The sequence below is a fragment of the Kogia breviceps genome, chromosome 1 (genome assembly GCF_026419965.1).
Source record: "Kogia breviceps isolate mKogBre1 chromosome 1, mKogBre1 haplotype 1, whole genome shotgun sequence".
Taxonomy (NCBI): Eukaryota; Metazoa; Chordata; class Mammalia; order Artiodactyla; family Physeteridae; genus Kogia; species Kogia breviceps.
In genome coordinates, this window is record NC_081310.1 from 164,025,687 (window position 1) to 164,038,643 (window position 12,957).

At 45.6% G+C, this 12,957-nt stretch overlaps 1 protein-coding gene across 4 annotated transcripts in view; it reads right to left on the reverse strand.

Moving 5' to 3' along the window:
• Positions 1-12,957, reverse strand: part of RAD54L (RAD54 like) — a 63,250-nt gene that overhangs the window by 1,446 nt on the left and 48,847 nt on the right. For 2 of the 4 annotated variants that reach the window (XM_067008389.1, XM_067008404.1), the window contains exons 8-16: positions 12,774-12,895; positions 9,789-9,939; positions 6,078-6,204; positions 4,966-5,040; positions 4,689-4,819; positions 4,064-4,174; positions 3,794-3,917; positions 3,362-3,440; positions 2,870-3,049 (exon numbers count right to left, since the gene is read on the reverse strand). In XM_067008389.1, the coding sequence (XP_066864490.1) occupies positions 2,870-3,049; positions 3,362-3,440; positions 3,794-3,917; positions 4,064-4,174; positions 4,689-4,819; positions 4,966-5,040; positions 6,078-6,204; positions 9,789-9,939; positions 12,774-12,895 (1,100 nt within the window). Of the gene's footprint in view, positions 1-2,869; positions 3,050-3,361; positions 3,441-3,793; positions 3,918-4,063; positions 4,175-4,688; positions 4,820-4,965; positions 5,041-6,077; positions 6,205-9,788; positions 9,940-12,773; positions 12,899-12,957 lie in introns of all 4 variants that reach the window. The other 2 variants (XM_059042750.2, XM_067008383.1) reach the window with 1 other exon arrangement.

Consider the following 12,957-nt stretch of genomic DNA (forward strand, 5'->3'; position numbering starts at 1 on the left):
AGTTTACAAGGAAAGAGAGAAGGCATTCCACGTATAAGAACAAAATCAATAAGAGGACTGTGAGGAGTTTGGCCCGTCTAGAGGATGGCAGGCGTATAGTACGTAAGAGCTGGGATTGAGAAAGCCCCATACTGGAGAAACTTGGATGCCAGGCTAAAGAGCTTGGCCTTGCCTTGGAAGTGAAAAGCAAAGTTAGAATTTTTGGAAAGCTAATTCCGGAAGTAGTTGTGAAGAATGGGTTACGATAAGACCAAAGGTAAAGAATTAGGAAGTCAGATGACTGATTTTGAGAAGGTAAAATCAATGGTATAATTAGAATCGGGTTAGGAAACAGAGAATGGTCCAGTAGGATGATACCCAGATTTGGGTTAGGTGGATGACAGAGCCATTAAATGACAAAATTCAGAAGGGGTACTCATAAGACATTTAAGTAGAACTATACAGTAGGTGATGGAAATATGGGTCTAGAACTCAGGTAAGAGATCTGGGCTAAAAAGTTAGAGACTTGTCAATATAATGAGTGCATATAATCACAGCAGTAGGAAAACCAGAGTGGAGTTTCCAAAGAGAAAAGAATTTTAAGATTTGTAGCCAACAGTGTCAGATATACAAAGAAGAAAAATCAAGAGTCTCTTGTTTTAGCAATTAGGAAGCCAATAATAAATCGAAAGCAGGTTCAGTGGCATAACTGGTGAGATGAGTGAACAGGAGATGAGATGAAGTAAATCTGTAGGCTTTGGAAAAATCTGACAGTGAATGAATGAAAAGTAACCCAAGGTAGTCACTGCAATAGGACAGAGGGTTGAGAAACTTGTTTTTAAGGTGAGAGCTACTTGACAATGTTTACAGACTTCAGGGGAATAAAGGAGAAACTGATCAAGAAAGGAAAGGATAGGAAAGGGGTCTAGAGCAGAGCTGGAATGATAAGCCTCAAACAGAGATGAAGGAAATGATTTTCCTTTGAGAATGGAAGGGAAGAGCAGGGGTAAAGACTGACAGAAGAGAGGAAGTTAGGCAAGAGAATTCAAACTTGGTAGCCTACATTTTCTCTGTGAAGTAGAAGACAAAGCCTCTCCAGAAAGAAGGAAAGACAGGGCCAGGTAGGAAGCTTGAGGAAAGTGGTGAAGGTTTGAAGTAGCTGGTGAAAGAAATGAGATATGGCCCCGCTCAAAATGGAGAATGAATCTGTGGTAGCGCCAATCTGTAAATGCAAGCTGTTATCTGGCGCAGAAGCTGAAGCTGAGAACAGCTATCAGGATCCACATGGAGTAGGTATTAGGGGAAGAGTAGCTGAAAGGATGCACGATGAGGATCAGGCTGAATAGAAAGGGAAGCCAGACTAGGAGGAGCTGGGGCGGGGGTAACTAGGGACATTAGGTTGAAACAGATATAGGAGGTACAAGAAAGCTGGAAGGACAGGAAATGAGAGTAGAATGATAGGTATTAAAGTTCTGTGTACTGCATAGTTTTGGTGCTGTTGCAAGTTCCATACTGTGGCCTTGGGAATAATGCGAGTAAAAAAATGAGGGGGAGGACTTCCCTGGTGGCGCAGTGGTTAAGAATCTGCCTGCCAATGCAGGGACACAGGTTTGAACCCTGGTCTGGGAAGATCCCACATGCCACGGAGCAACTAAGCCCGTGCGCCACAACTACTGAGCCTACGCTCTAGAGCTCATGAGCCACAACTACTGAGTCCGCATGTCTAGCGCTGAGCTCTGAAACAAGAAGCCACCGCAATAAGCCTGTGCACCGAAACAAAGAGCAGGCCCCACTCACAGCAACTACAGAAAGCCCACGAGCAGCAATGAAGACCCAACAACGAAGACCCAATGCAGCCAAAAATAAATAAATAAATTTATTTATTTTTATTTTTTTTAAAAAGGGACTTCCCTGGTGGCGCAGTGGTTGGGAATATGCCTGCCAATGCAGGGGACACGGGTTCGAGCCTTGGTCCAGGAAGATCCCACATGCTGCGGAGCAACTAAGCCCGTGCGCCACAATTACTGAGCCTGCGCTCTAGAGCCCGGGAGCCACAACTACTGAGCCCGCGTGCCGCAACTACTAAAGCCCACGCACCTAGAGCTTGTGCTCCGCAACAAGAGAAGCCACTGCAATAAGAAGCCCGCGCAACACAATGAAGAGTAGCCCCCGCTCGCCACAACTAGAGAAAGCCCGTGCGCATCAACAAAGACCCAAGGCAGCCAAAAATAAATAAATAAAAAATAAAATTTAAAAAAAAAATGAGGGGGTGTTAAAGAGGTCATTAGAGACAAAGTCAAGGAAACGTGAAGGCCAGAGTGCTGGAAAATTGCATGGTCCTTGAAGTCAGCCAGCATGATAGCTGGATTTGGGGAAGAAATGAAGACGGAACTGGTGTCCAAAGTTATTGATGAATTAGGTAAACAGCAGAAGGTAGATGACTGTAGCAAGGAAGAAAAGAGGGTAGTCAAAACAACATGAGCTTCAAAAGAGGTACTATAGGATAGATGGTCTGACTGATCACTGAGAACTTGCAGAATGCTAATACCACTTCTTAGCCTCGTGGGACATGGAGTGTGAGAAGACTACAAGGCAAGCAGTACGGAAGAAATCAGGTGTAAGAGAAAGCAAGTGTCCTGTGAAAAGGATGAGGCCACAGGGGAGTTTGTTTACTGCACAGGCATCCAGAGGGCATAGTAAGAAGGATCTGAGGAACAGGGTGGTGAGAGAGGGAGAGAAAAGAAGAATAAAGAGCTCCAGGCTAAGCCCATAGCCTGGCCACGGTTACGGGCAGAGGGGCCAAAGAGAGGCAATGAGAAACAACCCAAGGTGGTCCTGAAAGTCTTATTCCATGACCCACACCTATGCTGACCATTATCACCATCCTTACAGAGAGCAGGCGATAGATATAGCAGGTCTTCTTTTGACCGTCACGCCAGACCCGGGCCATGGCTTGTTCATCATTGGCTGGGTTCCAGTCAGGGTCAAACATAACGAGTCGGTTAGCCCCAATGAGATTGAGGCCACAGCCCCCAGCTTTGCTGCTCAGCATGAAGACAAAGTCAGGACTCTGGAAAGAGAAGAAGGAGAAAAAGTACCACTTACAGCCCAAACTAAGAATCTTTCTCAGCCCAGCCAACTGTTCTCTCAGGTGCAGACCACTTGTGAGGACCACCAGTTTACCTACCTACCAGCCAGTTTACCAGCCCACAAGGTCAGTTCCCAGTACAGCCATCACCAACCAATCAGCCTAACCCTACCACACCCACCAGAAAAAAAAAAGCCGAGAGACCGAAAGCAGAGCCCCTTTGTAGATTCTCTGTCCACCCTTAGTTCAGATGTTATTGCATTAGTGGTGTGGGGACAGTAGCTGTGCACTTACGGATGGATTGTTGAAGCGCTCCACAACCTTGGCTCGCTTCTTAATGGACATTGTGCCATCCAAGCGAACATATAAGTACCTGAAGGGGAATCCAAAGATCAAATCAAGAAGGAAGCAGAGCCCCCTTGGAGCCAGAGCTACTGAAGGGACTGAACCAACCATGCTTGAAGGCTGTTCATATATAGCCTGAAACCCTAAACTCACAAAGGGAGTGGCAGGGAGCTAAGGGCTAGGACTGTCCTGTGGAGTACGTGAAGGACAAAGGACTATTCTGCTTGGAGATGGAGTTATGGCCATTGCAGCAATAAGGGAACAGACATCTTCTGGAAAGTCCCTCCTGCACCCACATCTTGGTCCATATCCACCAATCAGAACACCTACTTTTCCTAGGGGTACAGTAGGAGAGGTACCCCTTTGACAGCTCTTCCCTACCTTCGGGCCCGGCAGAGTTTCTCAAAGAGGTCCAATGTCTGAGTGTAATTGGACACCAGCACTACTTTGTCACTGCTGCGACTTCGGGTCACCGCCAGAATGTAATCAAGGACCAGCATCTTACCTGGGGAGATCAACAACCATCAGCACCGATGGCCCAGGATTCTTACTCTTGATATCCTGCCATGAGACAGAATAGATCTAGCACAAAGAGACAACCTCCCACTCCTCTTCTCAGAGGAGCCCAAAGACCGTTAGGAAAGGACTCACCTGACAGCTGAGGCTCTAGAGCCTTGGAGCTATACCCAGGGGGGAATATGTCCAAGGTACCTTCAAAGCCATCCTCTTCCTCTACACACTTGTCATAGATTAGAGCTGGATCTGAAAAAAACTCCAAAATGCCAGCTACATTGCTTTCAGAAGTTTCCACTTCAATGCTCATTAGAATGCCCTCTAGAAGCCTACCCAGACCTTCCTCAGCACCAGATTTGCTTGTTTCCAAATCCCAGTCAGTGCCACCTGGGATCATGAGTGGACAATTTTGCTCACTAGTGTGTTCTGCGTTCTCCCAACAAGAGGCGAGCTATACCAGACAGGGCAAAGTTTGTTATTTTTCCCCCTGTCCAATATTTTATACGCATATGTGTGTGTGCACACACTTTCACATACAGTCCTATATATTCCAAGCATCAATCATGGGTCAGGCAAAGGATAAGCTAAATTTTCCAAAGCAAAGGGTCTGGTTTAGAGTACACAATACATGAGCTCATGCCTTGTGGAGGCATAGAATTACATGCGGCCTCTATGAGGACTATGGACAAGTTTTAGTGAAGGTGGTTCAACTACCTTCCTTGCTCACCCTCACAGAGGACCCCAGAACACGGATCCAACTCACGATTACATAGTTTCTTTAGTGAAGTGATGGAAGAAAGGGAAGACACACTCATCTTGCCCTCACGCAACTCTTCTGCTGGCTTGGCCTGTCTCAAAAACCTCTTGTATAATTCAGTCTGAAGGGGTGTCAGCCTGAAAAAGAAAAAAAAAAGGAGCTGGGTCAGCAGGAAATGCTGGACCACACTTCTGCCCTCTAAGGACACACTGAGAGCCCAGCCATACCTCAGGGACTGAGCTTTTTACCCACTCACTCCACACCCCTCATCTGAGTTCAGTACCTACAACAAACCACCTGCTCGATCTTCACAGGCAGATATTTAGAAAGGATATCAGATGTCCTCCGTATCAGGCACCTGGGAGAACAAGATAAAAAGACAAGGGGCTGATAAAACTGCCACGCTAATACCAGAATAAAAGCTACCACCCAAAGGACCAAGACTGATTTTCTTTTGTAGTATCAAATGTCAGAAACCCATCAGCCCTATGGCAAAGATATCTATACCAGGGTCTCAGTCATGGGAACAGAGACCCTTTCAAACAGTCTAGCTCAGATGGACAACTCTCTCTTCCCCTTCAAAAGGTCAGCTGCCTTTCAAGAGAAGGCAGAGGTCTACTAAGCCTGGTGCTCTGACAGGGGAAGTAAGCTGTAAACCACTGAGCCCTTATGGGAGTTTCTGCTTGCATTTGCCCAAATGCCTGCTGCCACACGGCCCAAGCTTCAATGAAAGTATGCCCATACTACCTAGCAGACCAGGAAGGACAGGATCAGGCACCTAAGCAGCAGCTCCTAAGAGCACACTGACTCTCCTTCCTGCCATCTTAACCTGGGAGGGAGGTGCCTGTTGGCAAAAGCAAGACTCTTCAGGAAGCAAATCATCAAGTATACATAACTACAACAGAGGACTCCAGAATGTACCAGCCTCTTGAGCTATGTGGCCCCCCTGGAGAGAACCTTGTCAGCCTGGGAGCCATACCCATCTTTCAGATCTACCACTTGTCACAGAAGCTATGGGACGTGGGAAGGGACGCCAGGTGCTTTAGGTGTGAGACTGACTGAGAGGAAACTTCTGAAGTACTAACAGTGCTCCAAGGGATATTTTGCTCAGGAAGTCTGGCAACAGAAAAAAACCTTGCTCAGCATGATGCTAAGCGGCACCAAACCAGACCACAAGGCGCAAGGTCAGGGAGAAAGCAGGCAATCAGCCTGCAAGACCCCTTCATTTATTCAGTGACTACTGTCAGGGCACAATCCCACTCTCTTAGGAGAATCCCAGACCTCAAGGCCAAGGCCACAAAGGATTGGCTTTGGATGGCTAAGGAGGCAATTCTGGTGACCTAATGTGGGGGGACCCAAAGGGAGGTACTACTGTCTAGCCCACCCCCCCATTACCTATTCACAATGCTGATGAGCTCCCGCAGTCGCTCCTCTCCTAGATGCCTATCTTCCTCACTGGCAGCTGCATCTCGACCCTTCAAAATTGGCAATTCAAAATGCTTCTTGAACTCGTGGGCAGTTCCTAAACACAGGAGAAAAGGCATTAAAGAATATAGAAAAGTAATGACTTTCCCACTGCTAGTAATAGCAGACTACTTTGTTACAGACCAACCTTCTATTGAGAACAAAGCTGAACAAATTATAGGCAATTTCTGTTTGAATGGATCAGAGAGCTACCAAAGCAGCAGACTTGGAAGGCCAAAAAATAAGATAGCAAGTAGATCAAAACCCAAATATATAACTAATTATATTAAATGTAAATGGACCAAATAATCCAATTGTCAGACTGGATTTTTTTTTTTTTAATAGCCCACCTATATACTGCTTATAAGAGATGAAGTAGGGCTTCCCTGGTGGCGCAGTGGTTGAGAGTCCGCCTGCCGATGCAGGGGACACGGGTTCGTGCACCGGTCTGGGAGGATCCCACATGCCGCGGAGCAGCTGGGCCCGTGAGCCATGGCTGCTGAGCCTGCGCATCCAGAGCCTGTGCTCCGCAACGGGAGAGGCCACTGCAGTGAGAGGCCCACGTACCGCAAAAAAAAAAAAAAAAAAAAAAAAAAAAAAGAGATGAAGTAGCATGTACAATGACGTACAAGACAGTCCTCAACTGGGACTTCTCTGGTGGTCTAATGGTTAAGACTCCATGCTTCCACTGCAGAGGGCACAGGTCGGGGAACTAAGGTCCCACATGCCATACAGCGTGGCCAAAATAAAAACAAACAAACAAAAAACAGTCCTCAACTTATTATGATGGTTTGACTTATGAATTTTCAACTCTATGGTTGTGTGGAAGCAATATGCATTCAGTAGAAACTATACTTCAAATTTTAAATTTTGATCTTTTCCTAGGCTAGCAATATGAAATACCATACTCTCTCTTGATATTGGGCAGCAACAGCAAGCCACAGCTCCCAGTCAGCCACGTGATCATGAGGGTTAACAACCGATATACTTATAACCATTCTATGCCCATACAATCATTCTGTTTTTCACTTACAGTACAGTATTCAATAAATTACATGAGATATTCAGCACTTTATTATAAAATAGGATTTGTGTGAAATGCTTTTACCCAACTGTAGGCTAATTTAAGTGTTCTGAGCACATTTCAGGTAGGCTAGGCTAAGTTATGATGTTTGACATTAAATGCTTCTTTTCCTTAAAGGTGTATAATTATTTTATATGCCACATACCACTTTATTTTATGATTTTCTTTTTGGTTGGGGTGCTATGCTACATGGCATGCAGGATCTTAGTTCCCTGACCAAGGATCAAACCTGCACCCCTGCAGTAGAAGCGTGGAGTCTTAACCACTGGACCACCAGGGAAGTCCCTTAAATGCATTTTTTTTTTTTTTTTTTTTTTTTTTGTGGTATGCGGGCCTCTCACTGCTGTGGCCTCTCCCGTTGCGGAGCACAGGCTCCGGACGCGCAGGCCTAGCGGCTATGGCTCACGGGCTTAGTTGCTCCGCGGCATGTGGGATCTTCCCGGACCAGGGCACGAACCCGTGACCCCTGCATCGGCAGGCGGATTCTCAACCACTGCGCCACCAGGGCAGCCCTTAAATGCATTCTTGACTTAAAATATTTTCAACTTACAATGGGTTTAGCGGCACAGAACCCCATCATAAGTTGAGGAAGATCTGTACTGATACATGCTACAATATGGATGAACCTTCAAAACATTATGCTAAGTATAAGAAGCCAAACACAAAAGGTCCCATACTGTATGATTCCATTTATAGGAAATATTCAGAACAGGCAAGTCCATAGAGACAGAAAGCTGATTGGTAGCTGATAGGGGTTGAGGGTAAGTGAGGATAGGAAGCAACTATTTAATGAGTATAGGGTTTTGTTCTGGCCAGGAATTTAAAAGGTCAGGTACCTCACAAAAGAGGATCTCCAAATGGCCAATGAACATATTAAAAGGTGTTCAAAATTTTTTTTTAAACAATCTTTTTTTAAAAAAATATTATTTATTTATTTGGCTGCGCCGGATCTTAGCTGTGGCACGCAGGATCTTCGTTGCCACGTGTAGGATCTTTAGTTGCGGCATGTGGACTCTTAGCTGCTGCACACATGTAGGTCTAGTTCCCTGACCAGGGATCGAACCCAGGCCCCCTGCACTCACTGGGAGTGCAGAGTCTTAAACACTGGACTACCATGGAAGGCCCAAAGGTGTTTGAGTTTTATTCAACATTAAATAAATGCAATGAAATATCACTAAACACCCACCCAGAATGACTAAAATTTTTTAAAAATGTGTTCTAAAGATAAATATTGGTGATGCTATAAAGCAGAGGCCAGCAAACTATAGCCATGGGCCAGCCACGTGTTTCTATAAATAGTTTTATTAGAACACATCCATGCTCATTCATTTACATTTTATGTCTGCTTTCATAGTGCAACAGCAGAGCTGAGTAGCTGTGACAGAGACAGTATGGCCTACAAGCCTAAAATAACTATCTAGCTCTTTTTTTTTTTTGGCCATGCTGTGCAGCATGCGGGATCTTAGTTCCCTGACCAAGGATCAAACCTATGCCCCCTGCATTGGGAACATAGAGTCTTAACCACTGGACTGCCAGGGAAGCCCACTATCTACCCTTTTAAGAAAAAATTTGCTGGCCCCTGATGTAGAGATACTGGAATTTTCATATACTGCCAGTACAATCACTCTGGAAAACCAGAGTATCTACTAGGGTTAAACACATGCATAACATATGACCCAGCAATTCCACTCTTATGACAGAGGAACGCATACTATGCTCAGGTAAAAAAATGTACAAGAACGTTCACAGGATCATTATTCAAAATAATAAAAAACTGGAAACAATTCAATTGTCTATCAACAGTAGAACTAATAAATTCTGGTATATTCATAAAATTGAATAGTATACTAAAGTGAAAAACAAACTACTGCTATAGGCAACAACATGGATGAATCTCATAAACATAATACTGAACAAAAGAATCCAGATGCAAAGGAAAATATGCTATATGATTCTTTAAAGTTCAAAAATGGGCACTAATAACCCTTCCACAGATATCTACATGCAAGAACTGCCCAAGCTATGGTTGCCAAGGGCTGCGGGGAGTGCTAAATGGGGAGTTGCTGCTTAATGGGTAGAGTTTCACTTTTGCAAGATGAAAAAAGTTCTGGAGATGGTTGGTGGTGATGGTTGCACAACAATGTGAACGTACTTAATGACACTAAGTTGCACACTAAAAAATGGTTAAAAACAAAAAAAACTGCCCAATACAGAGTCTGCTCTGAGGCCAAAGCTCTTGTAAGGCAGCTAGGATGTGATGAGCAAAAATGCCTGGGGATAGTAGTTCCATCCCCAGCTCACAGAAACAATGCCCTGCGTAGCCCCTGCCACCTCTGCAGTGGAAAAAAAAGACCAGAGTGGGCCTTGCTGAGTTGCTCAGCAGAGCCAAGGTCTCCCAATGGCTTTGCTACTCCTTGATATGAGAAGTCTTCCTAGAAGAATGCCTAGTGACCCACATATAACTAGTGGTCTCTCCTCTCTCTCCTCAGCTAGCGTTACAATCCCAAGGCTAAGGCAAGACTCCTCTCCAGTATAGCAGACAAGGCCAAGATTCTTACCCAGGATTCCCGAATTAACAAAATGCACCAAGCTGAAATACTCAAGGAGATCATTCTGGATGGGAGTCCCGGAGATGAGGACCCGTCGGCTGGTGTTCAAGCTGTCCAGGGCCTGGTAAGTCTGATTCTCAGAGTTCTTGAGCCTGTGTCCCTGCAAGGAAATTAATTCTCACTTAGGCATGGGCACAATGTGGCCTCCCTAACAGCAGCAAAATCTTGTATAGACAGGCAAAGAGGTATCATGAGCATTACAGGTCCTGAGGCCTTGGGAACTGGGCAGGGGGCAGTAAAAGCGAGAGCTGACCCACTCTATTGGGGAGAAACGCCTGGCTCAAGAGACAGACCTTCAGCTTCTAGACCAATGCTATATCCATAAAGCATGGATTCTCTATTTCTTCCCCTCCTCTTCCCTGCCCCAATCTCCAGAGCCATAGCAGCCTGCCTATCCTCTTCAGAGATCATTGAGACATGTTAGAGACCCGTGCTTTCAGGGAATCTTCCCTCTTCACTAGCCCAACCATCCCATAACCTCCTGAGCCAGATGCCTTCTGTATTAGTCTCCAAGCTATCAGTGCTAAGGGGACTTGGTCCAGGCTCCTCCTCTCCTCTTTCCACAGAATCCAGCCAAGCTCAGATATCTAAAGAAACAGCCTCTCTCTGCCTCTCTTTGCATCTCTTCCCCAATCCCAATATCACCCACCCCAATACACACCTGTTACTTCTCTCTTTTAAGCCTTTTTCAACAAAATGGTAAAGGACCCTATCAACTTTCCTCTCTCCCCAAGAATCACACGGGCAAGGTCAGGCCTGCGCCTTTTCTACCCCCAGTCCCTTTCAGCCCCACACTGGGCAGGGCACCGAAAACACAACCACCAGTGAAAGAATGAACAAATAAGCCAGCCTTTCACAGTGCAATCAAACACAGATCCTCGGGCTTCCCTGGTGGCGCAGTAGTTGAGAGTCCGCCTGCCGATGCAGGGGACACGGGTTCGCGCCCCGGTCTGGGAAGATCCCACGTGCCGCGGAGCGGCTGGGCCCGTGAGCCATGGCCACTGAGCCTGCGCGTCCGGAGCCTGTGCTGCGCAACGAGAGAGGCCACAACAGTGAGAGGCCCGTGAACCGCAAAAAAAAAAAAAAAACCCAAATAAACACAGATCCTCCACTGACCCTCCCATCTGTGGGATCAGGCCCAAGCTCGTTAGCTTAGTACTTCTCAGTAAGGACCCAGCTGACTTCTGTGACACTCTCCATAGCTTGTCACAGTCCAGGAAACTAACTCACCACTCCTAATGCTGGATTTCCTTAGGTCTCATTGCCCATGCCTGCCATTCCTCTGCCCACAATTCTCTTCCACAAGCAAATTCCTCAAATGTCACCTCCTATGCAAAGCCTTCCTCAATGACCCCAGGCTGTTGGGGTCTCTCACCTCTGGCTCTTATGGCACTCTGTACATAACAGCTGTGCACTAAATCCTTTTAATGTGCCAAGCACTATACTAAGCACTTTACTTATATTCTCTTCTATAATCCAGATACGATCAGATGAGAGGAAATTATAATACCCTTTTAGAGAAAATGAGGTTCAGAGAGGTGAACAGTTATCCAAAATCATGCTGGTATCAAGTAGCAGAACTGAGATTTGAACTCAGGTATGTGAGATTCTGAAGTCCGGGCACTATACTACTCTGCCTCTCATCTACTGCTATATATACTTATCACATTCAATTGTACTTTATCTCCTCACCAAGGCAGGAACTTTTAAAGGCAGGGACCATGTCAGATTTGCCTTTGGAACAGTGCACAGGACAGAGCCCCACACAGAACACTGCTCAGTGAACGCTTGCTGAAGAATGAATGAATAAGCAACACTGCTACTGAAGAATTAGACATACACCCACAGAATTTTAATTTAATAAGCCCATGAGACACAACTACTGAGCCTGTGCTCTAGAGCCTGCGAACCACAACTACTGAGCCCGTGTGCTGCAACTACTGGAGCCCGTGCGCCTAGAGCCTGTGCTCAACAAGAGAAGCCACCACAAGGAGAAGCATGTGCACTGCAATGAAGAGTAGCCCCCACTCACCACAGCTAGAGAAAGCCCACGCACAGCAACAAAGACCCTACATAGCCAATCAATCAACCAATCAATCAATAAATTATATAAGTAAATGATAAAAATAAATGATATAAATAAAGGCATGAGATAGATAGACAGATAGATAGACAGATAAGGGACTTCCCTGGCGGTCCAGTGGTTAAGACTCTGCACTTCCACTACAGTGGGCATGGGTTCGATCCCTGGTCAGGGAACTAGATCCCACATGCCATGTGGTGCACCCAAAAAATAAAAATAAAACAGAATTTAAAATAATTATTTTTAAAGGTGAATTATTAAAAAAAAAAAAAAAAAACAGCAATAACAAAAAACAAAACAAAAACAAAAAAACACCCAGAGCTGACATATACCAAGGTCTCATGACATACCAGGCACTGTGATAAAAGCTTTCCTTCATTTAATCCTCACAATAATCTCATAAGGCAGATATTATCACCCCATTTTATAGACACAGAAAAAGAGGCTTGGGTGGTTAAGTAACTTACCACTTACTCTGATAAGTGGCAGAGCCAGGATTTGAAAAAAGATCTCTCTGACCTTAGAACCTGTTCCCCTAAACACTGTACCATGTCTCTCCACCCATCCAAATCCCTCCCACCCTTCAAAGTCCTTTGGTCTAGGAAAACTGTCTAGAGGCAACAAAACCAATCAGCCCACAGCACCTCACTCTCCTTGGCATTCCAAGCTCTGCTTAACCCCTCTTCCGGCCAATTGGTACCATGGGCTCTCCCTCCCATTTGCCTCCTCCAAGGCAGTGTGTTCTGTCCTCTGCATCCCCCAGTAACCGGCACAGCCCTTGGATGGCAGTTCTCAGTGAGAAGACATCGACAGACTTTCTCCTACCACCCAGACAGCTGAGCGTCAAGTACCTCATCACATATGACCAGTCCAACACTCCCTCTCCGGAGGACTCCGACATGAAGGCGGAAAGTCTCATAGGAAATGATGAGGATGGGAGAAGGCACTCTGGCTCCACGCTGGTTCATAAATCCTTCTAAGACAAAAAAGGTGTCAAGGGAACAAATCTGAGAATATCATAAAGAAAAAGCCAGT